This window comes from Calidris pugnax, unplaced genomic scaffold (genome assembly GCF_001431845.1).
Source record: "Calidris pugnax isolate Ruff unplaced genomic scaffold, ASM143184v1 scaffold15, whole genome shotgun sequence".
In the NCBI taxonomy this organism is placed as follows: domain Eukaryota; kingdom Metazoa; phylum Chordata; class Aves; order Charadriiformes; family Scolopacidae; genus Calidris; species Calidris pugnax.
In genome coordinates this window covers 7,987,517-8,014,969 of record NW_015090774.1, presented here as the reverse complement: position 1 = coordinate 8,014,969, position 27,453 = coordinate 7,987,517, and the positions used below count along the sequence as shown (strand labels likewise).

General features: G+C 43.4%; 1 protein-coding gene across 2 annotated transcripts; it reads left to right on the top strand.

The window, feature by feature from the left end:
• The first annotated feature begins 175 nt into the window (after positions 1-175).
• On the top strand, positions 176-12,169 carry ERI1 (exoribonuclease 1). Of its 2 annotated transcripts, none has more exons than XM_014945533.1 (7): positions 176-317; positions 770-945; positions 3,073-3,283; positions 4,530-4,613; positions 5,304-5,413; positions 7,618-7,732; positions 9,666-10,086. In XM_014945533.1, the coding sequence occupies exons 2-7, from the start codon at positions 869-871 to the stop codon at positions 9,906-9,908; spliced, it is 840 nt and encodes a 279-aa protein (XP_014801019.1). In that variant the 5' UTR covers positions 176-317; positions 770-868; the 3' UTR covers positions 9,909-10,086. The 2 variants fall into 2 exon arrangements, with proteins under 2 accessions (XP_014801019.1, XP_014801011.1); XM_014945525.1 differs by lacking the exon at positions 176-317 and adding an exon at positions 410-538 and having other exon boundaries at positions 9,666-12,169.
• The last annotated feature ends 15,284 nt before the right edge of the window (positions 12,170-27,453 follow it).

The window sequence follows — 27,453 nt, the reverse complement described above, 5'->3', positions numbered from 1 at the left end:
GGCCGCCCCGGGCATGCGCCGGCGCCCCCGGCCCGCCGTTACCCCCCGCGCATGCGCAGAGGCCGCCCCGCGGCGCGCCCATGGCGGCCCCGCTGCCCGCCCGCCTCAGGCCTCGCTTTTCCCCAGGCCGTTCCCGGGGCCAGGCCGCTGCGGTGCGGCCTCCCCCGGTGCCGCCTTACCGAGAGGGCGCCTGCGGTGCCACGGGCCCTTCCGTCTGCGCCCCAGGTGCCGGCGGCGGTGGGGGGCCCGGGGGAGGCCGGCCCCGCCGTGTGCTCGCCCCACAAAGGCTGCCAGGAGCCGTGTAGAGCCGAAGTGCCGTTAGTTCTTAACTCTTAATTTATTGCTTTATTTCTTTTAGACGTAGTCGGTGTCCCGCAGCGTGGCTCAGTGGGTACAGACTCTGGTGAACTGAGCTGTGGGGAGAAATCTCTTGATGCTGGTCGAGGTTTTGCCAGTTCATACCCGAGAACTAACGTTTTGTGTTGAAATGAGGTTTTGTCTCTCAGGGCTGCTGTTTGGCACGGCCTCAGACACCTGCGTTAGTACCCCCTTACTCTCTCTGTCGATTTTTTTTTTTTAGGAAAATGGTGTTTCAGAGCAGCCCCTCGGTATCGATTTTCTTAACTGTCCATAAGCTACTTCACTCAGTTTGATCTTGAGTGAAACCACAATGCTTTACTGCATTTTGGTGCCAACATGACGTGTAAATTTCAGCGCTCTGGTTGCTGCTTGTGACCTTAAATGACCTCAGTATTTCTCTTTCTTCCAGGGTAGGCAGCATTGTAGGATCAGTGATGGAGAAACTAATGGGAAGATCTCAACTGCCAGTTCAAATGACTTCAGTGATCCAGTTTACAAAGAAATTGCTATGACCAATGGTTACATCAACAGAATGACCAGAGAGGAGCTCAGAAGTAAACTTGCAGAGTTCAAGCTTGAAACCAGGTTAGGCTGATTCGTGAACCTTTTGCTTTATTTTTGAGAGCGGTAGAGCCGTAAGGAACGATTATTTTGAAGTTTAAAAACACACCACACAAAGCTCAAAGCAGACACGCCACCAAACACCAGGTTTTTTATGTGCAATCTTGATGCAGCTTTTGTTGTAGGATTAGTACATGTGATACTGCTTAATTTGTTATCAGAAGTGTGTGCTATCTCAACTGGGAACACAGAGAAATGAAATAATATGTAGGGTACTTCACACGTTTTTGGTCAAGGGGGAAAGAACTGCAAACATCAGGTGATGTTGCAGGCCTTTAGTGTAGAGAAACTCAGAAACTTCAGAACATATGTATTTTTATTTACCCAGTACAGATCTGATATTGGCTAAAACCTCCGTGGTGAAAGGTCTCGGAATTTAATCAGTGCAGGAGACAGGTAGGGTACAGGATGGAGAATTTGTTAATCTGAATAGATGAGCTATAATACATTCACTTATTCACATTATTTAAAACTGGATTTGTGCTCACTGAGGAGGAGGAAGGAGCTAGGAATATAGAGGGTGGTTCCTGCTCTGTTAGAAATGACCTGCAAGACCTTTTGATATTGCTGTGGCCAGACAAATTTGAGATGTTGAGAAGGTGGTCAACTGAGAAGAACAAAGGGCATTGCTTCTACTGGTAGCAGTAATGAGGAAGTGGTGGTGGTGGTGTTGAGTTAGCAAGGCGAGAAGCTACTGCTCTGGGGGAAGAGGGGAATATGAAAGGTGAGATGGAGTCTGAAAGGAGAAGTCTGGCTTTCTTGGGGAGAGGATGTTTAGAGGAGGGGGGGGAGGGAAAGGAACAGAGATTCTTTTGAACAGAATAAAAGAAAATGGTGTGGGTGGGAAGTGCAGTCTGCCACCTCCACTCTGTCTGTCTGCAGATGTTCTAGCTGCGTAGTTTTTTTAATTCCTCCTTTAGCTAAATGACTTTAGCTTCTCAGGAGGAAAAAATTTTATCATTACCTGATCAAATTTTTGGTGAAAGAGGTTAGATTTGTACACCTATTCAGCAGTTATGCTGCTTTAAAAATAAAAAACAGAATTCAAATGGTGAATGGTGTGTTTGTGATTTCTTCCTAGGTTATAATTTTCTGTTTGTGTTTTTTATTCAGTTGTAAATGTAGAAAGCTTTAAACTTTTCTTTTAGCTAGGCTAGACTTCTTTTGCCAATGTATTCAATTGGTCAGAATATGTCTTACATGTAAACAAGTAGTGTATCACCTCTAATGTAGTGAACTGAGCAGACTGTCACACAAGATTCTTTCCCTTGGGATTATTGTGATAGAAGGTCATCTCCTCTTTTAAATTCTTTTATCGGTTTCATGAAGAAAAAGGTAATTTTCCCCTCCATGGGCTCCCATACTGTCTCAACTTTGAATGAACTGGTCATTGAATTAGACTAGATTAATAAACCGTTGTGGAAAAGAGTTATCTCTGTTTGGAGAAGCAGCTGATGTTCTCGAATGCAGGTTTAGTAGCCTGATTCTAGTTTTTCCTTGTGGATCAGTGGGCTTCTTTTCTGATAACACCACTTGCTACAACTAGCTCTTACAGCTTCTGTGATTTCATTTGCAATATGTAATTTTAAAAATAACTTCATTCGAAAAGTAAATTATCCTTGTTTGCTCAGCGCTGTCTTGGTATGTGGCAGTTCTGGCACTTGCATATTATAATGTTTGTATTAAAAAGACTCAGTAAGTAACTTTAATCACTTGCCACTGTTAATTTATGTGTTAGCCACAAACCTCCTGAAAAGCAGGTTCTTGACCAGGAAGTTTTTCTGACAGGTTAAATCTCAACTACTTTATTTTAATTGAGTTACTCAAGCTTAATTTTAAATTTAAATTGAGACAAATTTAAAATGGGCGTTTTAGCTGGATCCTGCATTATCTATGCCACTGATGCAGAAATACCTTGGGCATCAGTGGCTTCAGGCAAAGGACACAGAGAAACACGAGTGAAGCAGTACTGTTCAAAATGAGGTTAATAAATGACAAACTTTCAAATATTAAGTACAGCTGCAGTTCTGCCATGGTGAAATAATTAATTAAATGAGAGTGTGATCTTTGTCACTTTCCCTATCTCTTTAGAGGAGTGAAAGATGTGCTGAAAAAGAGACTGAAAAACTATTACAAGAAACAGAAGCTGATGCAGAAGGAGCCCATTAATGGAAACAGCTGCTATGACTACATCTGCGTTGTTGACTTTGAAGCAACATGTGAAGAGGGAAACCCACCTGAATTCACACATGAAATAATTGAGTTTCCAATTGTCTTACTAAACACGCATACCCTGGAAATCGTAAGTGTTCTAATTACACTCCCAGTCTGCTGTTCTTCAGTGTAACCTCTTTGCTTCAGAAAGTCTAGATTAGTTTTTAGGTAGATGTTGAACTTCATTAAAAATAACTTTCTTTTTTTTTTTCAGTAAAGACCTATCCTCTGTGCCTCTTACATACAAACAAAACTTTCTTTCTACTCCTAAAGCATCTGGAATAGATCATGCTCCTGCTGCTGACTCCCTCTACTGATACAAGGGACTTTCAGTTTCTCAGTTGTCCTCCCCCCCCTGCTGTTCTTTCCCGGCGTTAAGATCCACAAAGCTATTTCTAGGATTCAAGGGATTCAATCATAAACAAGAATTAGCAAATCCTGCATGAGGCCTTATAGAAGAGATAAATGCAGAGGTCTAGAAAGTGGGGTTGAGTGGACTCTGCTTCTTGGTGAGCTAGACTATTTCCATAATGTACCCGACAGATTGACAGCTGTGTAACCTGATTTTAAACATATTTAGTAGGCGTTTGGCAGCCTCAAGTGCTCTGTTGCAGTACAGCTTTCTCTTAGGAAAACTTACTTGCTGTCTAACTGAAACTGAGTGACTCAGTGGAGCGGAGGAAGTGCACGCACCTCTGACTAATGGCTCATTTATCAAGAACTTTTAAGAGAAGGAGGAGGATTTCCAGTAGTTACTGTGGTACTACATTAGAACATAGCTGCATATATGACTAACTGCAGAAAGAGGATTGTGTACCATGACTGCTTTATTACCCTTAGAGTAGTAGGAAACAGCGTGTTTTCCCCTCTGTTGAAAAGGTTTTCTATAGCAGCAGGAATTTGGGGCTTTCTTTTCATACTGCTTAGTTTCCCAGAGTGAGGTCATTGTGTTTCTCTCTGGCTGGCATCCAGAGGTGTATGACTTGAGTGCAGCTTCTGAGATGTGCAGCTGGTTGCCTTCCTTGAATTACAGGTGAGCCTTCAGAGATACTGCCCAAATCCTCCCCTTTATTGCAGTCTGTCCTTCTCCTCTCTTACATCCACATCCCTTCCCTCTGGTGCCTGCTGGCTGAGAGGAAGGACGTGTTCTGGTTGGAAAGCTGTCTGTCTGTGCCACTGGGAATCTCATGATAGCCAGACAGGAGGCTCATATTGGTCTTTTGCCTCCAGCAGGACAAGTAGCCACTATTGCCTTTGGCTATGGGGAAGCCAGAGAAGGTACCTTGCAGGCTACATGGTGTACTGCTCCTGAGTGTTTGATTCTCTTATTACAGGAGGATACCTTTCAGCAATATGTGAAGCCAGAGATTAATCCCAAACTTTCAAACTTCTGCATCAATCTGACAGGAATCACCCAGGTAATTTGCACTTTCTTTTCTTCAGGAAAAAAAATAAGGAAAAACAGATGTGGCGTTGATGTTTTCAGACTGGTAATCTTTCATTGTAATTTTTCTGTAAGGCTTATTCTCTTAATCCTTGTTTCCCTCCCTCTTCTTCCCCCCACCCCAATTTTCACAGAATTGGTTTCCCTAAGTTGGTCATTTAGGTGTTTGTAAGGGGCTGTAGGGAGAAGCCTTCACTTTGTAATCCATGTATGGAAATTTAATCTTTAACAGAGGAAAACACCTTTTGAATTGCATCAGTTCCTCTTCTAAGATTTTTATTCTAAAGGGTTTAGAGTCTTAATACTGGCAATGGCTTCTGATCAAGTGACTTCAGCTGGAGCACAGGAAACAAGTTCCAAGGTTTTAAACTTCAACAGCTGACTAACCTTGTTACCTTTATAGATGCCACCTGGAGCTTTTTAGTGGTGCTTTTGTGGTGCTTTGTATCAGTTTAGAAAAATCTGACCGATTTTCTTCATATTTTAAGGTGTAATCTGTTTCTAAAGGTATTTGTGAAGCCCATTTAGCGTGTGATTTAATGACTGCCTGTATACCAATATAATTCTTATACTTTATGCTGGTTTGGTTTTTTGGTTGGGTTTTTTTTTTTTTTTTTTTTTTTTCCGAAAAAATGTTCCTTCTCTTGTTTTTTGTTTCTTTTAGGACATTGTTGATAAAGCTGATACATTTCCTCAGGTTCTGCAGAATGTTGTAGAGTGGATGAGACAGCGAGAACTGGGGACAAAGTATAGCTACTGCATGTTGACAGATGGGTATGTCCTTATGCAACCTTCAGCACAATCTAAAACTGCAAAACAGTGTTTAATCTTTGTGAGAGTATTGTTAAAGGTGGATTATGACTCTGCCATTTTGCCATTTTATTATAATTTTGCCTTTTGGGAAAAATCAGAAAAGCTTAACAATTTGAAATGAAGCTTAAACCCACTAGATGGCACTGTTTCTTTCCTAAAACTTCAACCAAATTGTGTTGAGTCTACTTTTTATCCTTTTCTGTTTACATCTAGATTTCATATAGCACAAAATAACTGAAAATCACGTTGTGCAATTTCAGTTCTAAGCAACTCCCATGCTCTCCTGAATCTGAGGTTTCAGAGACGTGTGGAGGTTGCGTTGTATTCTATGTGTGTTAATGTTGCTGTTAACACATCCTGCATATTTCACCAGAAAGCAGTAATGGATTATGCTGTTTATCGAAGACAGAGAAATGGCTAGCACAGAAAGCTCTCTGCTTTGGCTTAGAGGACTGTGGCTCTGGTGGGTCCCAGCTCTGAGAAGCTTTGTGTGTGATGGAGTGACTAGTTCTTGAACTGCCACCTGAGCTTGCACTCTCACAAGGTCTTTGTGGGAAAATCAAGTCTGCAAAGTGAACAGATCTTGAGATCTAGATCTGTCTGTGGTGCAAGTTTGTTCTTGTGATCTTAGCTTTGTTATATGATGAAAGATACTGTTTGAGCCTTACCTTATCTAACACTGGCCAGGGAACTTTTCTGTAGGTGATGCTTGCTTTTTAGCTGTGAAACATCACTATTCTGTTAACGGGTCTGCTTTCCTGCTTCTCTTGGAATGAGGGGTTTAAGTAGCACAGAGAGATTTTAACATTAGCCTTGTTGCAGTGAAGGATACATTTTCATATTGCTGTACCTGTTGTTTGCCTGGAGTAAGTCTTCTGCTGTGCTGGATTAAAAAGTCTGTCCTGTGCCACTCTGTTACAATCATTGTGTTGTACCAAAGAGAGACAAACCTCGCAACAAAACCAGAGTTTGTGAAAAAAGAGCACAGGGGACCTTAATGCAACTTCCTAATACTTCTGTCAAGTAAAAGGCAGATACATACTCTAGTCTATAATATGAGTGGTTTGAAAAGATAATGTATTATAGGACATGAATGGGTACATAACAAGAGCTTTTCTTCACTAATCCAACGTAGCAAGTGGGAAAATTTTTTTGGGCATAAGACTGTTTTCTCAAAATTCCAGAAGATTTGGACCACAACTACAAATCAGGTCTTTTCTGGTGAAGAACCCATATCATTAAAATGTGTCTGTGTCCAGTGTCAACAGTGAAGCCATTTAAAAGCTCTCACACAAGACTTGAGGTGTACGGTTTAGATCTGTGTACACCTTAAAAATAAAGAGTTAAAATAATATCATTCCAACTTTAATTTAAGAAACTGTGGTAAGTACTGCTATTTGACTAATTTTTTACCTATGGTTAGGTTTCGATCTTTGGAAGCAACAGTGAATTAAAAAAGAAAATGCTAAAGCAGACTAGTGAATAGTTATGCTACTTGGCTTAGGATGTGTCTGGAATCTTCTCAGTAAAATTCCTCAAGGAAAATAGGTGCAGCGAAATCTCTCTGTCATATGGGTGAGATTATGTAGACAGATGCAAGAGAGGGGAAAAAAGACTTTATTTTAGCTTGAAGCTTACAAACTCGTTTGAGTGGTTTCGTTCAGGAAGGCTGCTAGAAGTGCATAGCGTTATAGTTTCGTGTTATTTCCATAAAGGTCTGGTTCTCCTAAAACTAAATGCAGTCTTGTTTCGGTAACCTGTGTTAGAGAGATGCATGCATACCCAAGTAATAAGGAAAATTTAAGGTGTCATTTGTTTCCCTAAGAGCTGTGTAAGCGTCTTGGTTATTGGCAGGTTTTGGAGTAAGTAGATGTGGTAGGTGGAGAAGTTGGCATGCTGTTTTTTATTTTAACTGTCCTGGACGCGAATCAATCCTAGTGAAAATCTTGCTCATGTCATTATTTGTTTTCCCCATGATTAAAAAATTAATATTAAAAAAATTCTTTACCATGACCATAGCAAAAGAACTTTTCCTAAAGTGTTTTTCTTCTAATGACCACCAGAGGAAAGACAGCTTTTTGTGCTACACCTGTGCAATATGTAGAACATGGGGCATCTGAGTTATATATTACTAATGTTGTCTTTTTCTCTTTTGACTTTTTAAGATCTTGGGATATGAGTAAATTTTTGAATACCCAGTGCCGTGTTAGCCGTATCAAATACCCTTCTTTTGCCAAAAAGTGGATCAATATTCGCAAATCATATGGGAACTTCTATAAGGTTTGTATAGATTGCTGTTTCTGTTGCGGGAAAATTTAGTTTAAAAGTCTAGCATATCCTGTTGTGTTTGTAATCTTTACTTGTGTAGTATAAAATCATAGTACTTAAACTAGTTGCCTGGGGCCGGATTTTCAAATGTGCTTTGTGCCTAGATCTCACTTTACTAATTGAAGATTAGATTAGATTGAAGATTAGATATAATCTCCTGCATTCTGATTTTAGTCTTGTTTTTAAGAATCAAGAGATGCTCTGTGAGGGACTGTCTAAAAATGTCATACCAGTGCTCTTAGATCAAGTGTGTCTTGAAGTAGGTCAGATGAAAAGATTCTGTATTGTTTTTTCATTTATTTTTTTCTGTTTTCATGTAATACACTACAAAACTAATTTGTACTGTCTGCAGATATCTCCACTTTTCACAGTGTAATGGGGACAGAGAAAGATTAAGATGTATCTACAACAGAATCAAGTTGTCAAGACAAAAGTTATACCAAGTTCAGTGCCAGACCTCATTGCTGCTTTGTTTCACTGTCAGATTACCATGAAATGGGTTATTGGAAATTCTAGCAAATTCCTAGTCAGTCTACACTAAAGCATTTGTTTGAATATGATTTCAGCCTAGCTGACAATCTTCTCTTGAAGTGCTTTTTCATGCTAAATGTAACCTCTAGGGGAAAAGAAGAGGTTAGCATTTAATAAGTGAAGAGCTTTACTTTGTGCTAGGCAAATATTACAGAGTTACTGCATTTCTGCCTCTATGATTGTGCCTTCTCTGCATGGCCGTTTCCGTTGGAAACACACTAGAACACAGCGGTCTCGTTAGTCCTATCAGCTTCAACCTAGACATACCTTCCTTTTCCTTCTCTCTCCAGCAGTGAGTGATTTTTCATCAAAGGCAATGAAGATTCTAACTTGGAATCAGTTTCTTTTTACATTTTGTGGTTATTTTTCTTCATAAATGCAAACAGTTGTAGCACTTAATGGTTGTGCAGTGCTTCTGTGTAGCTATGTTGTGCTGCTGTTGAATCTGTTGTTAAGCAATAGATAAAATTAACGACAAAGAACACATTGTAACTTTCCTGTGGGATATCCCACAGCCTGCAAGTATGTCTCCCCTGCCCAGTTTGTGGATGTTATTATTGGAGTTGCATATTGCCAGATTTTGGCAACTGTGTTGTCACCATTCTGTCTAGCTATTAAATCCAGTAGGATGGTGCAATATCCTGGAACTTGTCATGTCCTGTGTTCCCCCACCCCAACCACCACCAACCAAGACAGACAGCAAACTAAAATTTTCCTTTAAAGTTACCCTTTTGTTTTTCTTTGACTTTTCCAAAGAACAAACATATATTTAGTAGTTAATCAAGAAAGGACTTATGCTTTTGCTGATGTAGCACTTTGCATGGGTGAGTCAGTTAGGCTTCCTTGTCTGTTCATGCTGTCCTCCATGTAAAATATGGGCTGCTGTAGGTGTTGCTGATCTGTTCCTGTGGTGTTTGGAAATATTCAGAAGCTTGATGCCAGGGAGAATCAGGGGCCTGATGCTTCTTCAGTCGCCTAGTATTTTAAAGGAAAAACAAAATTTGATTCCCTCTGCAATGCCACTTTGGGTGGTAGTTCCTTTTTTCTAAGGCTTGTTAAACCTAGCTAAGCATGGTGTCCACTGTTGCTGGCACATCCTGACCTGGTGCTTGAGATTATCCTAAGTCTAGACAAGCTCCCGTTGACTGTGTGTCTTCCGTAAAAAAATGAGAGTGTCTGTCTCACCAAGGTGCTTTGAAGTTGAATTGTTAGTGACCTGACAAAAGGCAACATGAAAGTGGGATGTGACGTAAGTAGGCTTAAAAATGTGCATATGTTTCTACTGCCCTGTGTTAGATTAAAAAAGACTCGGTACAGAACCTAATCCTTGAATGTGGTTCGCTTTCTCCATCAGGTTCCTAGGAACCAGACCAAGCTGACCATCATGCTTGAAAAGCTGGGCATGAGTTACGATGGGAGACCTCACAGCGGCCTTGATGACTCTAAAAACATTGCAAGGATAGCTATCAGGATGCTGCAGGATGGCTGTGAGCTGCGGGTGAATGAGAGAATGCATGCTGGGCAGCTTATGAGTGTCTCCTCTGCAGTCCCCTTAGAGGGAGCCCCTGCTCCACAGATGCCCCGCTACAGGAACTAGCAGTTCTGCCTCAGGAACTGCTCTCAGATACCTGCTAAAGACTGTTAAGAGCTTATTAAACGGCCACCTCTGCCAACCTGTCTGCAGTGCAGAACCTGATAGCACCTTAACTAATCATCTCTGTTGAAATAAAGAGCGGTGTGGAAGCTCTTTGCTGATGGAAGCCTGTCTTACAGCATTTTTTTTTTTTTTATAATGATGATTTTTTTGTTGTTGTTTGCAACTTTTCTAGCAGTAAGGTTGATATGTGGAATCCAGCCAAAGTGTTAAGCTTTTAAGAAGGTGTAATTTAAACACGTGCAAAGACAGATTGGGCTTGTGTGCTGCTGTTCCACCCCAGCCTGTGGGTAGTATTTATTCCCTATGCCGTGCTGCAGTGTTATCTGGCATCTGATTATTCATTGCACGCAAATAAGACATTGCTGGAAGAACTGAAATAGCAAGTGGTCAGGCTGGCCTTTCCCGACAAGGCACTCTTCTAAGGGTTCCTGCTGGTAATTTTTAATTTTTATTTTTTTTTTAACAAAGTCTAGGAGAAATGGGAGCATGTTCATCAATTCTAAAGCAGTAGAGAAATACTGTGTTGTTTGGATTTGTTTTTTTTTTTCTTTAAGGGATATGTTTGTCTGCTTCCACATCGAATAGAAGAGCTGTGTATTGAATAAAAATTCCATTAATGCAGTATGATAGTTTTTTTTTTTTAACCTGTATTTAAAAAGAGAAGGTTCTTCAGATTTTCACTTTGACGATTGTATCTCCTATTTTTCCTACGTTCATAGCTGCATTTCATTTAATGTCACTTCTAGAAACTGTCAGCCATTTGGACTTACAAATAAGTGAAGTAAAAATAAGTTAAAAACATGCCAAATCGTCAAAATGTTGTGCTCTGTGGTTGTTACATAAAACAAGAAGCTTCTAGCTCATAAAGACATGTTCAACTATTTTTGGTACCTTCCTGTACCTCTGCCACCATGAAGCTATGCCTTTATCTCAAAATCTAACATTTGAAGTTTAATGTAATTTTATTAGTAAAGGCCATATCTAATTATTAGCAACTTGTGCTTTCTTCCTAGACCTCAGATAAAATGGTATTCAAAAGAGACCAAAGTATTGATTTGCTTGGTCTCTATGGGCTGTTATGAAGTACAACATTAATGTAATCAGCTTTGCATTAGAATTGGTTAGAATTGGTTGTTCTGAAAAGCGGAATGATGTATTTTGGTTGCTCTTGGTCAGAACAAACAAGTTCATTTGGTATCCCTGTATTGTAATTAATTCATTCTTTCTGCCACTTACATTCAGGAAACAATATAACCTAGTCATGATAAAGCCTTGTTGAGCACATTCACTGTTTGGCTGATCAAACTCCTCCCAGCTCCCCTCACTCTTAGGACTGTTTGATCAATGAAAGCATGAAAACTTCTATTTTAAACTCATGTGAGAGGAAGAGCTATTGGTCGATTCATATGTAGGAAGGAAGCAGTTTTTCCAGAGTCACAGATTTGGACAGCTGTAAGAGCTTGCTTGTTCTACTTGTAGAGTTTTGTTGAACTTCAGTTTCCTTTCTTTCTGTAGCAGTACTCAATTTATTATCAGAAGGGTGAAATCCAAACCTCTGATATGCTTACTTTGAAAATACGGCTTATTTGCCAGCCCATATTTTGTACAAAATGTTAATTGCATGTTTGTTTTTCACTTTAGCAACCATAGTATCCTCTTTTCTGAAGAACCACAGTAATTTACTTTTGTCTCTGAGTTACTCTGGTGCCCGTTTCTATGATAAAATTGAGTCTGGCTCAGCAGATCTCCCCTGGGATGCTGGCAGTATCATAGACTTTGTCACTGGTCTTTTATTTACAGGTCTGTAACCAGGCTCACAGTCCAATGAAAAACTTTATTTGTTATAGATTATACTACAGGTTTCATAAGTGAAGAGCTCTTGTAATTTTACATCATTTATTTTAAGTACGGAGTTCTTTATTTTTGTTAAGTAACTTCAAAAAGATATTTTGAGATAAGGGTTAAATATTAATAGTTATTTTCTGTTTCCTGCTTGAGTAGTTTTTTTTATCAGTGAGTTGCAGAAATCAGTAGAATCATTCCAGATACTGTTTTACCTAAGTTGAGTCAATGTCAAATTGTAAGCTGGCACTGTTTTCACAGAATGTTTGATTCTGTGATTCTGAGATGAAGTGAACTTTACCAATGTTTGTTGGTTTACTTGAAATGTAAACAAACTTATTAAAATAAGTTGGTATTTATTAACATGTCAAGTACTGAATTCACTCTATAAAGCAGGAGATGACTTCAGCAGTCTTGGGGTCTTGGTCTCAGCATGGCCCATGATCAGTCTTCTCTGGTGGACAAACAATATTGCCATGGCTAGCTGGCTTAATAGTTCACAATGCTCAGTAATGGAATACATTTTCCTGGATGCTTTCATACTAAGGGGAAAGGAGGCATTTGAGGAGGAAAAAAAAATAAAAACATGTGGTATGGTGATCTTAGCAGTGACACTTGCGATCAGCCAAACAATGTTTTTTTCAGGTTGATCTCTTTTGTTCACCCAGAGAAGCTTGCTGAGTGCATCTCTGCTGTAATGAATATTATTATTTATTGGAGGAGTCATCCCATGCTGGAAGAATTTGTTGACAATTATGTAAGAAACAATGTCCTTTTTAGGCAGAAAAAAAGCCATGCAGACATTATCCTGCTGATATATTAAGAGGACTTGTTTTCGTTTGGTCTTGTTTTGTTTTGTTTTTTTTTAATTTCACATTTCAGGAGCTGTACTTGAGCAATTCTACTGCAGACAGCCTTTGTAAAGCACCAGCAAACTTTAAACAAAGGAGTTGCAGACAAATTTCAACATGAGCACTTCTGAGTAGATTTCTTAATACGTATTTATATGAATGTGAGAGGGATTCACAGAATCTTGGCGTTGTGTTATAGAGAGGAAAAAAGGTTTCTCAGGTAGGTTAAAGGGCAATAACCTCTCTGTCTCAAAGAGCAAATGTCGCTAGCTGCAAGGGGAAGAAGAGGTCACGGCGGTTTGTAGCCTGCACCAACCTCCTAATGAGGTATGGTACAGGGGGAAGTCTTAGCAGGTCAGTTGTCCATAGAAACTGCTCCTGTCTCTGCCTGTCTTATAATAAGGTCATTTAATAATTCAGTTTAACAAGGGAGTTGTTGTTTCCATGTTTTGTTGGAATTTAACGTTGCCATGAGGAGGGGGCTGTTCCCAGCAGTGAAAACAGGTGAAAGAACTTCACCTTCAGTTGGGCTTCTCATGCCCTTGGAGAGCTGTTTGCACTTCACTGCAGGCTTAGGCACTTTGGTGACATTGCAGAAGCAGTGGCTTTTCCACCATAGCTCCACTAAAGGACAACTCATTTCTCTCACCCAACGGTTCCCAAGGCTGTTTTTGAGTCTTCCCCTTCCCTTTTTCTTTCATGAGTGAACTTTTGCCTCCCCCACAAAGAAGTTAGTGCTAGGTGAGATCTTTGTATGTTCTTTTTAATCTGGGGGAAGGAGGGAAAGATGCCTTTTAGAAAGAAATCGAAGTCCTACTGTGGACAAGAAGCTTTTGAAATGGGCTAAATGCATAGAAGATCATTCTGTTGCAATAAAGCCCATTCTAGCCCCCTCTCCAGGACTTTATATTTGACAGCCCCGTGGGTAGCAGTGACAGCTTGCCAGAAGGATTCCCTTAACGGTGGTACATGAAGTGGTGAGGTGGTGGTCGGTCCATGCTTCTGCTCTGCCTCGTATTGGGCTGTGGCCAGCTGAACAGCCATAGGAGGGAGCAGGCTAACACTTCAGAAGACCTTCCTGTTCATCCGATGGAGAAAGGGAGTGCTGATCTGCAAGTACGGATGCAGACAAGGCTTTGGAGGGTGACAATTTGCTTCTCTCTTGTGTTCCTTCTAGTTTGGCCTTCGCACGTTCACACCCTCCAACACCGACTCGCTTTTGCCCTCATTAAATTGGAGGACTTTGTGTTGTGGGAGAAAAACCTGAAGTAGCTTCAGGGGTGTGCTCCTTAAATTAAAGAAGCGTGACTTGCTGTGCACTAAGTGGCCTCACATGGAGGAAAGACTTTTTTGAATTAAGGACAAGAGCCTTGGACACCTCTTTATGGCAGAGGTGGCCTCTGGGTATGTTCTGGTGAGGGATTTGATTGAGTGGCTCAGGCAGCTGTCTTCTTGGTGGCTTCTCAGTTCAGGGGTGCCCCGTGGGTAGTACCATGCCCTTCCCCTGCAGTCTTAACTCGGTGTGGTCATGCCTGCACACCTTAATTGTAGATCTTGTGATGTTGCTTGCAGATAGACAGTGGGGGTGTTTTTGCCTACTTTACTGGCTAAGTTCTTGCTAATTGTGGTTTTTTTGCTGTTTGAGGGGAATGGTAGTAATGATCTTGCATTGGTGAAATACTTGCAGGTGATTCTGACCTCCTTTGCTTGTGTTCCCTGTTCCAGGGATGTTGATTTTTAAAGAGCACACGTAGCCAAATGGACCTCTCTGAGCCAGAGATGTCCCAACAGGCAGGGATTGCTTCATCCTGGTGGTGTGCAGGTCCTGGGCTGCAGGTTGGAGCGGGACACACCTTCCAGGCAGCTACCTGCTCAGCAAAACACCGTGCTTGGGCATCACTGATTTTTACTTCTGACTGCAATGAGTGTGGTTTGGAGGTCTCCTTGTTGTGTTTCTTTCTTTATTTCATAACAATTCGTAGTTTGAATTGGTAAGTAGTTGAATATGTGTGCTCTGAGCAGCATGAAAGTGCTTCATCTGTAATTCAGAGACAGGTGTAGCAGCTGGCAGTAGAGACTCAAAGTGCCTCCCTTTCTCACTTGAAAACACTTGAATGTTTGTGATTAATTTCCATTCACGCAGGTACGGACTAAGATGATAGGAGACTAAAAAGAAGGGAGAAGTGACGTGTTATTAGCTCATCGAGGCAGGATAGGCCAGGTGTGTGCTTATACCTATCCATACAGTCTGAGTGTTTAATACGGTTGATAAACTCTGAGAACAGGCTTTTTGGGATGCCTAACCCTGTGTACAGACGGGGGGGACTGACTGCTTCTCCACTAAACTGGACTGTATTCAAGCACAGCCTAAGGGACAGCGTGGTCATATATTGCTGTCCTCCACAAAGAGAGGGAAGACATCCATGATAGCTCTGCTCCAGATGGGAGGCTGGACAGGAGACCTCCCCACCTCCTTTCTGAGCAACACTGCTCTGGTTCTGTGAAAACCAGCCAAGGGGAAAAACAAGCTGTAGATTACCTGGTAGTCTCAATATGCTGCTGGGATCACTTAATTAGCTGAGAATTTTCCATGCATTTTTGGTCACCAACAGGGCCTTCAGACCAGCTTGGCTCTTTGGAGGACTCTTTCTCCTTACTGATAGAGAGCTGCTCTTTCCTACCAACCCAGTGTCTTGTGATGTATTATTTTGGAAAGTTAAGCAGTGTCCTGCTGAGAGTAGCATCCAGAGAGCAGGTCACCAAGCCGGGTAGTCCTCAGCAGACCCGCAGCCCTGCAAATAAGGGGCATTAATTGGAGCTGAGAAGCCTGGGTGGGGCATGGCTGAAAAAGAAATCAGGCACCCTTATCCAGCATCAGAGGGAATCGCTGTGGTGCCTGCAGAGCCCAGCTGTTGGCATGCTGTGGGTCTTTGGGAGCAGTTTCCTGCAGCTCCCCTGGTGCTTTATTTCCCCCTGTTAATCTGCAGAGCCGCGGGCGCACGTTTCCTCTTCAGACCCTTCTGAAACACTTCAAATTCCCTGGGTTTGGGGCTGGCTTCTCTGGAATTTACTGGCTCGCTCCTTGTTCTTGCTTGTTTTGCTTACACGAAATAGTCCTTCCCTGACCCTGCTTGTACTGATTTTTTTTTTTAACAAACCATGTCTGGAAGCAGCTGTTCTCCATGCTGTAACCTTGTCTGCGCTGCTCGCCTGTTACGAACCTTATCAGATCAGGAACTGCTGCCTCATTAGGAGCTTGTATAGTGTGGTGGTGTGGTTCCTGCAGCCTCCTAGCAGATACTAACAGTAGGGAGGACAGTATAAGTAAATGGAGAATCTTTACAAGTTATGGTGAAAGGCTTGTGGCAAATTCGCAGGGTTTAATGGTGCTTTGATTCGTGCTTGCTATGACACGCACATCTCTGGGGCTGCTGCCACCATTAGAGATCGTGGCAGTCGATCAAGGGTCATATTGAAACTGAATACCAGTTAAATTAGATGTGTGATGGGCACTAGGGCTGCCTTGGTTATTGTAGCATCATGTGGAGGAGGCGGAGTGATGCTTTACTAGATTCAGCAAGTAAACCCGTTCAAATGGCTTGGATTTTTCTTGAGAGATTGTCATGGAAAGCTTGTGTTGAGCTTGAAAGGGGAAAATAGTAGTTTTAAGCTTATAAAAATCTTTTAAAAGTTTGTACTTGAGGGACTGGTGAGTTGAAGAGAGCTACATGTGGTTTCAGGAAGACTGGGAAATTGGAAGACACTTTAGAAGAAACAGAGTGGTGCTGAGAAGGTGTTTTTGTGCCATTGAGTACAGGAGCGTGCAACAAACAGAATGGTTTTTGTTCAGAGCAAGACTTTCTTGTGACAGTTGTGTAGCATTTAGCATTGTGTAGCTGTTTAACCCTGTGGAGTGTGGCACCACAGGGCTCTGCAGGACCTTGATCAGCCTTGCTGGCTGTTTTTGAGGAGCAGTCCCAGCAGGGGTGCAGCTTTTAGCATGGAGCAAGATATTATCAGACTGAGAGAGTGGGATCTCCATAGAAGAAGTCAGTTGTATCACAAACACTACACCTCAACATATTGGCAGGAAGTTTTCTTCCATAGCTTAGTCTGGAAAATGGTGATGTCCTTGTAAGTGTTGGATTGAGGCTTCTAAAATAATGATCCTCAGATAACGCTCTGTCACTACGAGAGCAGAGTCACTGTGACAGCCTACGATTTAGCTGCCTTTCAGGCAGAAAATAGAAATGCCTTCTTCCTGTCCTCCAGCCGAGAGACCTGCCCACCTTGGTGGATACTGATTGACAGACACGGGAATTTTTTGGTTGTTTAACAGCGTGATTTGGCAGAGAGTCAATGAGCTGCTCTCTGCTTGGCTGATTCTGTCTGTGCGTGACACATTTCCCTAGAGGCTGCAGTAGATGTGTCATACTGGATGAAACTTCTGTCTTGAACCGAGGTAGCCACACTCAAGGCTGTTAAACTTCTTTCCTGAGCCAACACACCACAGGTCTAATTCAGGTCTCTCCTGGTAGCTGTGGTGGCAGCAAAATGCTCTATGGTGGAAACATCAGCTTTTGTATCTGAGAGAGAAAGAATATAGAGCTTGGCTGAGTGCCACTAAGTGTATAGTAAGCTTGTCTGACTATGTTCATACTGTATATGAAAGGGCTTCACAGCTTAACATCTGAGCTGGCGGCTGCAGCCACCTGGCCATTGCTGTAGGGAGCTTTCCATCTGTTCCTCCGCTTCTTTTCTGCCATAATATCATCTGAGCTGGTGGCTGCAGCCACCTGGCCATTGCTGTAGGGAGCTTTCCATCTGTTCCTCCCCTTCTTTTCTGCCATAATCTTTTAAAAATTGCACAAAATCTCCTCAAGCGTATCCTGCAGCTCGGCCAGTTCCTCAAGCTTTAGAGCCCTTTGTACATATGGTCATCTCTCTTTTAGAATATAAATTTATCGAAAGGAGGGTTTCCCACCAACACCACTCTTTGAGTCCCGGAGCACATGTAGAATGGGCTGAACTGTCTTTATGTACTCCAGATGGCCTCTGTTTCTCCATCCACATTAGCTACCCTTTGACCTGGCAGAAAACCAGTGCTATGTTCACTTGTGGGTTTTTTGGCAAGATGAAGTGTCTGTAACCTACCTTGAAGTACAACTGACTGCCTTCTGTCTCTTTTTTGCTTTCCACTCTGTCCTGCACCAGCTGTGCTGTGTGTCTGGGCTAAGGCTTACCTTTTCATTTTCTCCTTTTCCCTCTTGTTTTCCGTTCCCTGTGCTGTGATCCTCACCATGGCATCTTACCATAGTTCAGCAACCCCTCAATGTCCAGAACATAACCTCCCAAAGGTATGTGCAGTTGGGCTGAGCCCTATGCTTGCTTTAAGGAGAGGGACAAGCGTACTAAGTTTTATACATATACACATAGTTTACAGTGAAGTTATTAACCCTGTTCTAAAAAGGATGGAATTCAGGCATAGAATTAAATTGTTGTTCAAGTTTATGCAGTGAGTAAGCATAGGGCTAGAAATGGAAATTAGCTGCTGTCTCCCCAAAACCCTCTACTGTTTCTTTTCTGTCGACAACATCTTAATGTAGGTTGCCACTAGAGGAAGAGGCTGTTGTGATTTTGGCTGAGCTCTTCTTGGGGACAGGCCCTTGCCTGAGGGAATTCCAATCAAGCTCCTGGTCTTCAAAGCAGCTGGCTTTGCATCTCATCTCAGGACATGCAGAATGTGTCTTCTGCAAATGAAGGAAGGTGACATTGTAGTCTGCCTGCCCTGGCTCTAGCATGGAGTCTTCCAAGAACTCTGAGTGCATGCAGTCACTTCAGCCTACAGCGTAAAACCTTGTAGACTGTGTTTTGGTGACTGCAAAGGCAGGCCAGCAATTGCTCTTCAGCTCTTTCATGCTACCAAGAGTTCTTGATATTTGTAACAGACACATTGCTACGAATGGAGAAGGAATGGGAGTGTCCAGAAGCACCAGAAGGAAGGCATTAGAGGTGTATGACAGATGCTGATGGCGCATTCGTTAGCAGGTCATCAAAATTAGAGCACACCTACAGCTCCTTAGAATACCTAGATGGGATGAACAAGGGGCAGTCTAAACCAAGACAAGACAAACCTGAAATCTCAAGACAAGACAAACCTGAAATCTCAAGGTGTAAAAATATGCTGGTTGGATAATAAAAAGAATGGGATTGGAGCAATTAGTCATTGAGATAAGGAGACAAAAGACAGCGAGTATATCCTAATGATTCACAGAGACAGGACAAGATGATCCTAATCACTGGTCGGGCTCCTACAGGTACACACAGCACATCCAAAACCTGCATACGCTCACCAATCTGAAAGTTCAGGAGAGTGGGGGAAGACAGCTGGCATCTTCTTTTTCTTCCATCTCATTGCAAGTAATTTTGGCAAGAGCATGGACTCTTGATGCTCGCATGCTGAGCTGAGCACATGGAAACATGCCATGGTTCTTGTGATTTCTATGTACGTGAGTATGCATGAGTATAATCAGTTTGGGGTTTTTTTAAACAAAATCAGTATCTATAGTCTCACCTTGAGCTTCGCTACAGTTGTTGCTGCAGTGCACAAGAGCAGGGATCCATCAGTGCACAGGCAGTGCTGGAATGCAAAGTGTTCATTCTTGGGTCAATTTCTATGGGGGAAAGTCACCTCTTCAAGTCACTTTCTCCAGCTGTCTCTTCTCTTTCACTTATGTCTTGATACTGCTGCTTTAAAAGCAAGCTCTGACACTGTTTTTAGCTCCTTGGTTTCCTGTCACAGGCTGTCTTCTCTTGAAAGCTTGCTGGGAACCAATAGCTGCCAGTGATTTTAGCAGTAGCACGAGAATGACTCACCAGGATCCGCTACTGATCCGTGTTGTTGGATTTATTTTGACTTCCTGTGAGTGTGAAACGTGGTCCTGGGAGCATATATGCAGCCAAATTCTTGGGTTGCAAGGTGTCTGTGGACCACTTAGGACACTGCTAAGGCAGCGAAGACCTACTGAACTGTCGGGATCCCACAGAGTGTAGAGGGCAATCTGGCCGTGCTTGGAGCCATCCTTCCAGGATCTACCAATACGAAGGCAAACGCAAAGAATGGCAGAAGACCACAGTGTCCCACTACAAAACAGGGTTGGTGATCCATTCTGAAGACTACAACCTCAAATGGCAGGCCTTGAAGTGGAAAAGGTGTGTGTGCATCCTTCCAGACATTGTCTACAAAGCGTCTCAAGGAAGCATGATGAAGTGTGCATTCTTGGCAGAGTGTAATTGGCAAATGGAGACCAACTAGGAGGTTATTTTCTCAAGGTGACAGAAGGTTGCCTGTTGATTAGAAATGGTTCCCACTTGCTGGGTTTGCCATAGATTTATAGTTTTCACTCTAGTCCTGCTTCCAATACCACTTTATTTCTTCCTGTCTCAGAAGAGCTTGACACAAAGAACACATAATTCACCCTATCTTAAGCTCTTTAAGAATTAGACCTGTAGAGCCTGCTAGGCAAAAGATTTAGTTACCTAAACATAGCTGTCTGGTGCCCTCTGGTATCTGAGCTGTCTGCACAAAGCTTGCAGATACCATATGGGACCTGCAGGAGTCCTCTTGTCTTCTGAAGCAGCAGTTGAAGGCCAGATTGGAGACCTGAGATATCTCCAGTAGTGCTATTGCTCACACCTGTGTGTGGACACTGGAATGGTGCCCCTGGAGCAAGCCCATGGCCCAGGCAGATTAACAGGAAGAGACAGGTTCCTCCAGAGGATGAATTCTCCCGTTGGTCTCTGCTGCTTCTTAACGTGACTTAGCTGGAAGGTAGCAGCTGTGCTGCTGCTGTGCAGCACACGAGCTTCCACAGAGCCTTTGCTAGAGAGATGGGGATTTCAAGCAGCCAGGAGATGGAATGCAATTGTTAGGCCACAACATCATGTCCCAAACACTAAAGGCTTTGGGAAATTAGGACATATTTCTGTTTGGCTCACTTGCTAGCTTTCCCAAAAAACATGGGAGGAAGACAGCTAGATTTGGATTTAGTTGTTTTGTTTCTGCGCTTCAGTGAAAATGAATAGTGAGAGTTGCTATAGGATCATTAGGGTTGGGATCACCTTCTCCTATATTGCCTGTTTGCACAGGACTGGTGGAGGAGATGACCTTTGTGGAAATAAATTACTCGCCAAGGTCCTCAACTGCAGATTGGGGTGCTTAGCCTTTGGCCATTAGGAAGTCTTGAACTGATTCAAAGTTGGGAAGAGTCTCTGAAACACTTGCTGAAGTGAGGAAAGAGTGATGCTTATTTTTTTGGTAGTGGTTTGGTGCAAGTATTTAAGCTGGGATGAAGAGATTTCAGCTCTGGTTTCTTAGAGCAAAATGCTGCATTTGGGGTGCTTTGTCTTAGTGCTTTCAGGGTTAGGTGTCATCACTCCCTCTCAGGGCAACTTTTTGCCTGCCAAACTATCTCTGTGGTTGTCTGCACAAGCCACACAGCCCGAGACTGTTGTCTCCTTTCCACTGGTAGAACATGAAAAGGCACTTCTTGCATGAGCAGGACAGAGCTGCTTTTCGTGCAGCTGCGTGAGAACAAGTGGAGCAAACTGGAGTGCTGGGCAGTGAACCCAGCCTTACAAGATGCTGCCATAGCTGAGTGTAGGTGAAAGAGGTTGGCAAGAGAACTGGTCCTCCCCTGAAAAAAAGAAAAATATCCTTCCCCCTCCCCCCCTCAAAAAAAAGGAAAAAGAAAAGAAATAAAAAAGGAAGTATTCTTGAACTTTATTTTCCCTTCGTAAGTTTGGAGCAGCCAGTCTATCTCAGCTGCCTTCAGCCCCATCCTTCCTCTTCCCAGAAAGCAGTCTTTCTGTGCTAAAGACTGTCCCTGGTAATGGAGCTCTGCCTCTGGAAAAGGTAGAGCAAGGCTTCAACGGGACGCACCTGCAACACTGATAGCACAGCACTAGCCTTTTCCACAAACAGGGGTGTGTTTGTTTGGATGGTCTAGCCAGGAGAGTCGGAAATGGCTGGGAGACTGTTGAAAGCAGGAGGAGACAGAGCACTGGCTGCAATCAGAGGGACACCAGTAGGAGAAGTGCATCTAAGGATGGACTATCAGCAGCGTCTCCCATCTGCTCCCCCAGACAGCCAAAAAAAACCCTACTGGAGAAAGAGGATCATCTTCCAGAGGACGACAGAAAAGAGTGGAAAATGGACACGAGCAAACACATGCATAAGCGTCTGTGAAAAAGGACGGTGAAATCTACCCACACGCTTCACAGGCAGAATCATCCTCCTCCTCCTCCCCAGAGGAGGATCTCACTCTTCTGCCCAGGGGCAGGGCTTCCAGGTACTGCAGGGAGCAGGGGTACCACTCTTATCTGAGACATGGCCTGGCTCACAGCAGGGAGTTGCGGAAGCAAAGGACTGGCAGACAGCTCCTGGGCTGAAAGGTGTTTTGCATGAACAGTTCGTACACTTCTGCATAACAAACATCTGTAAACAGCAGGGCAGTTTGCCCACAGCCTGTTAGCAGGTAGCTAGGGCTAAGGTTTGCCAGAAAGTTTGCTTGCAATGAATAATTCAACAAGTCCTGCTGCCCTTAAATTTAGGTAATAATGCTGCAGTCAAAGGCTTTCAGAGTTTGGCAGCTAATGCAATTGTGGGCTTGTCTCCGTGTTTGGCCTAGGGCCTGCACTATGTCACAGGTGACTTTGACCTTGTGTGACAGCATCACTACAAACTGGTCCCCTTTTACCTGGCAAATCAGGCACAAGGTCTTTCACCAGCTTGCCAATAGCAAACTTGTAGAGTAGCCAATGTTATTCTAGAGGAGACTGAAAACAGAGCTGGGGTGCGGGGGGAGGGATATGCTGGCCTCAGGTTGCCATCTGGAACATCTCACAGAGTTCAGCCTGATGGCACTTTTCCCCATCGCCACCTTACCATCGGTGGTGGTATTTGTTCAGGGTGCACAGGGCACCCGCTTCTCAGACTCTCAGTCCTTTCAAGGTTTCTGTAGGTAACATCTCCCCTCTCTGCCTTTTCCAATGACTGTAGGACACCCTCTCTCCACAAAGCTATAGGTTTCATTCCAGTTCTTCTTGACCCCAGTATTGGCAGGCTCAATATGAAAATGAGTCTTCAGTGAGTGCTACAGCACTCAGAAAACAAGATTGCACAAAATTGGAAAGAAAGGGAGGTCTGAATAGATAATATGCAAATGTAATTCTAGCATAAACCTAACACCCAGATGCATCTTTGCCAGTGACTAAGCCTTTCCTGCAGGCTGTGTTCCCAGGGATTCCATGTCCACAAGAACACCCTCTCTCCCAGCTGCTGCCCTGACTTCTGCAGATGTTGTCAGCTTTGAGACTCAGCAGTGTCTCTTTCAGAATAACCACACCTCTAAGTACAGCTCTAGGTGGTGCTCCTCCAGCTTCACACTCCAGGTTTTGGATGAGCCCGAAAATATCCTTCATTTTCTAGAGCTACATGTCTTTAGTCCTCAGAGGTGATTTTTCCTGCCTGGCTCTCACCCAGCTGACGGAAGCAAGGGAGATGGTTTCCCTCTGCTTGGTGTTTGTAGGGTTGTATCAGAAGCACGGTGTCCGGTTTGAGGACCTCCAGAAGAAAGATGACAACAAACTGGAGTGAGCCAGGCAGTGATTATAAGTGAACAAGCATGAAAAATAATTAAGTTGGCAGAAACCCACAATCCTCACTGGTAAGGCAGGAACAGTCCTTGGACAGGGTGGCTTTTGTTATAAATGGTGTACGTGTGATGGACAGAGACATGTCTTTTGCCTGAGCCATCACTGTAGGGGAGAGGCAGGGTGTGGAGAAATAGTGCTGCTCCCATCTTTTACTCAAGGTGCTTCTGAGCTCTTGACGCCTGGGGAAATGTCACGTCAGGCAGGGAGGGTCTGAATGTGCTCAGAGAGAGGCAGGACTGAGGAAAGGGTCAAGGCAAGACATGGAGCTTAACAATTTTGCTTATTGCCTATATATAGTCCTTTTTTAGGTGTCTGAGATGACCCCAGGTACATTTCCAAGGTCACCCAACAAGGAGTCAGATGTGAGATGGACCAATGGCTCCCAAGTCATGGCCAGTGCTAGTAGCCAGTTCTTCAGAAAAAGCAGGAGGGTGGGTGTATCCATAAGCATTACTTGAGATGCTCAGGCCAGTTCTAACTTTTAGCCTTTCCTGAGGCTCCTAGAAATCTACCAGTTTCCCCAAATTGCTAGTGGGTTGGTGGGGTTTTTGTCTTTCTGTTGTTGTTTTTTGTTTTGTTTTGCTTTGTTTTTCCCCAGCCCTAGCTTCTTTTCTAAACTTGCCAGTGTTTGATACCACAGGCTCTTGATTTGTCCATGGACTACTGAAACAGAGAATTCTTGTTTTATTCATATACAGAAAGTCTTTTGATCTCTGGCAAGGAAAATATAAGAAAGTATCAAAGTAGTGTTTACCCCACATATTATTCCAGTTTTCAGGTATTTGCAGTACCCTGAGTTGTACCGGTTTTGCAGAGGCATTGTGGTTTTACTTGTTTACTTTATATGAATCAGCTGAGGATAAATTTCCACATTGTGCACGTTCAGGTGAGTGCCCCCTGTTCTTTACTGTTTGCATTTTGCAATACAAACACCTTTCTCAAGATGAGACCCTCATCATCCCAGGGGCGTTTTCATATAGCTTTTTTTCCAGCTGTAACTGGAGCAAAGTGTTAGTCAGGTGACTTCAGACAGTCTTTTGTGGAGAGCAAACATTCCTGGAAGTGGGGGATAAAAACCACTAATATATCTGAGGGCAGTAACCTCCAGAAAATAGGTCCCAAAATGGATACTTGTACCATTGTAGGCATTTTCACAATGGTTGTCCATCGCTTAAGCCAGCTGCAATAGTTTCTAATTGCACTGCTGAAAACACTCTGTTTAAGGATTGTGCTTAACAGAAAATAACATCCAAGAAGAAAGCTTTGAGTTTCAGGCTGTTGAGAAATTCAGGGGTAGTCCCTTGTCGCTGAAGACTTCATACTGGACATAATATTTTTCCTTGCTGTTGCCACAGAAGGCTTTAAGGCCCTAGATATTTCTGAACACTCTTGAGAACCTTTTTCTGCTTGGGAAGTCCTTCCACTTGCTGGCAAGCTGCTCTCATTCTGGGTTCTGCTTAACATTGCTCAGAGCCAAGCATTTGTCTCAAAGGGGGTCCCACAAACAGGGGTGTGTTTGTTTGGATGGTCTAGCCAGGAGAGTCGGAAATGGCTGGGAGACTGTTGAAAGCAGGAGGAGACAGAGCACTGGCTGCAATCAGAGGGACACCAGTAGGAGAAGTGCATCTAAGGATGGACTATCAGCAGCGTCTCCCATCTGCTCCCCCAGACAGCCAAAAAAAACCCTACTGGAGAAAGAGGATCATCTTCCAGAGGACGACAGAAAAGAGTGGAAAATGGACACGAGCAAACACATGCATAAGCGTCTGTGAAAAAGGACGGTGAAATCTACCCACACGCTTCACAGGCAGAATCATCCTCCTCCTCCTCCCCAGAGGAGGATCTCACTCTTCTGCCCAGGGGCAGGGCTTCCAGGTACTGCAGGGAGCAGGGGTACCACTCTTATCTGAGACATGGCCTGGCTCACAGCAGGGAGTTGCGGAAGCAAAGGACTGGCAGACAGCTCCTGGGCTGAAAGGTGTTTTGCATGAACAGTTCGTACACTTCTGCATAACAAACATCTGTAAACAGCAGGGCAGTTTGCCCACAGCCTGTTAGCAGGTAGCTAGGGCTAAGGTTTGCCAGAAAGTTTGCTTGCAATGAATAATTCAACAAGTCCTGCTGCCCTTAAATTTAGGTAATAATGCTGCAGTCAAAGGCTTTCAGAGTTTGGCAGCTAATGCAATTGTGGGCTTGTCTCCGTGTTTGGCCTAGGGCCTGCACTATGTCACAGGTGACTTTGACCTTGTGTGACAGCATCACTACAAACTGGTCCCCTTTTACCTGGCAAATCAGGCACAAGGTCTTTCACCAGCTTGCCAATAGCAAACTTGTAGAGTAGCCAATGTTATTCTAGAGGAGACTGAAAACAGAGCTGGGGTGCGGGGGGAGGGATATGCTGGCCTCAGGTTGCCATCTGGAACATCTCACAGAGTTCAGCCTGATGGCACTTTTCCCCATCGCCACCTTACCATCGGTGGTGGTATTTGTTCAGGGTGCACAGGGCACCCGCTTCTCAGACTCTCAGTCCTTTCAAGGTTTCTGTAGGTAACATCTCCCCTCTCTGCCTTTTCCAATGACTGTAGGACACCCTCTCTCCACAAAGCTATAGGTTTCATTCCAGTTCTTCTTGACCCCAGTATTGGCAGGCTCAATATGAAAATGAGTCTTCAGTGAGTGCTACAGCACTCAGAAAACAAGATTGCACAAAATTGGAAAGAAAGGGAGGTCTGAATAGATAATATGCAAATGTAATTCTAGCATAAACCTAACACCCAGATGCATCTTTGCCAGTGACTAAGCCTTTCCTGCAGGCTGTGTTCCCAGGGATTCCATGTCCACAAGAACACCCTCTCTCCCAGCTGCTGCCCTGACTTCTGCAGATGTTGTCAGCTTTGAGACTCAGCAGTGTCTCTTTCAGAATAACCACACCTCTAAGTACAGCTCTAGGTGGTGCTCCTCCAGCTTCACACTCCAGGTTTTGGATGAGCCCGAAAATATCCTTCATTTTCTAGAGCTACATGTCTTTAGTCCTCAGAGGTGATTTTTCCTGCCTGGCTCTCACCCAGCTGATGGAAGCAAGGGAGGTGGTTTCCCTCTGCTTGGTGTTTGTAGGGTTGTATCAGAAGCACGGTGTCCGGTTTGAGGACCTCCAGAAGAAAGATGACAACAAACTGGAGTGAGCCAGGCAGTGATTATAAGTGAACAAGCATGAAAAATAATTAAGTTGGCAGAAACCCACAATCCTCACTGGTAAGGCAGGAACAGTCCTTGGACAGGGTGGCTTTTGTTATAAATGGTGTACGTGTGATGGACAGAGACATGCCTTTTGCCTGAGCCATCACTGTAGGGGAGAGGCAGGGTGTGGAGAAATAGTGCTGCTCCCATCTTTTACTCAAGGTGCTTCTGAGCTCTTGACGCCTGGGGAAATGTCACGTCAGGCAGGGAGGGTCTGAATGTGCTCAGAGAGAGGCAGGACTGAGGAAAGGGTCAAGGCAAGACATGGAGCTTAACAATTTTGCTTATTGCCTATATATAGTCCTTTTTTAGGTGTCTGAGATGACCCCAGGTACATTTCCAAGGTCACCCAACAAGGAGTCAGATGTGAGATGGACCAATGGCTCCCAAGTCATGGCCAGTGCTAGTAGCCAGTTCTTCAGAAAAAGCAGGAGGGTGGGTGTATCCATAAGCATTACTTGAGATGCTCAGGCCAGTTCTAACTTTTAGCCTTTCCTGAGGCTCCTAGAAATCTACCAGTTTCCCCAAATTGCTAGTGGGTTGGTGGGGTTTTTGTCTTTCTGTTGTTGTTTTTTGTTTTGTTTTGCTTTGTTTTTCCCCAGCCCTAGCTTCTTTTCTAAACTTGCCAGTGTTTGATACCACAGGCTCTTGATTTGTCCATGGACTACTGAAACAGAGAATTCTTGTTTTATTCATATACAGAAAGTCTTTTGATCTCTGGCAAGGAAAATATAAGAAAGTATCAAAGTAGTGTTTACCCCACATATTATTCCAGTTTTCAGGTATTTGCAGTACCCTGAGTTGTACCGGTTTTGCAGAGGCATTGTGGTTTTACTTGT

What these genes read in the sequence shown, in the direction of transcription:
- ERI1 (XM_014945525.1), top strand. Translation starts at nt 434, where the DNA reads ATGCTGGTCGAGGTTTTGCCAGTTCATACCCGAGAACTAACGTTTTGT. An exon ending in GCACGGCCTCAGACACCTGC is followed by an intron (nt 539 to 769) that starts GTTAGTACCCCC and finishes TCTTTCTTCCAG; the next exon opens with GGTAGGCAGCATTGTAGGAT. An exon ending in ATCTGACAGGAATCACCCAG is followed by an intron (nt 4,614 to 5,303) that starts GTAATTTGCACT and finishes TGTTTCTTTTAG; the next exon opens with GACATTGTTGATAAAGCTGA.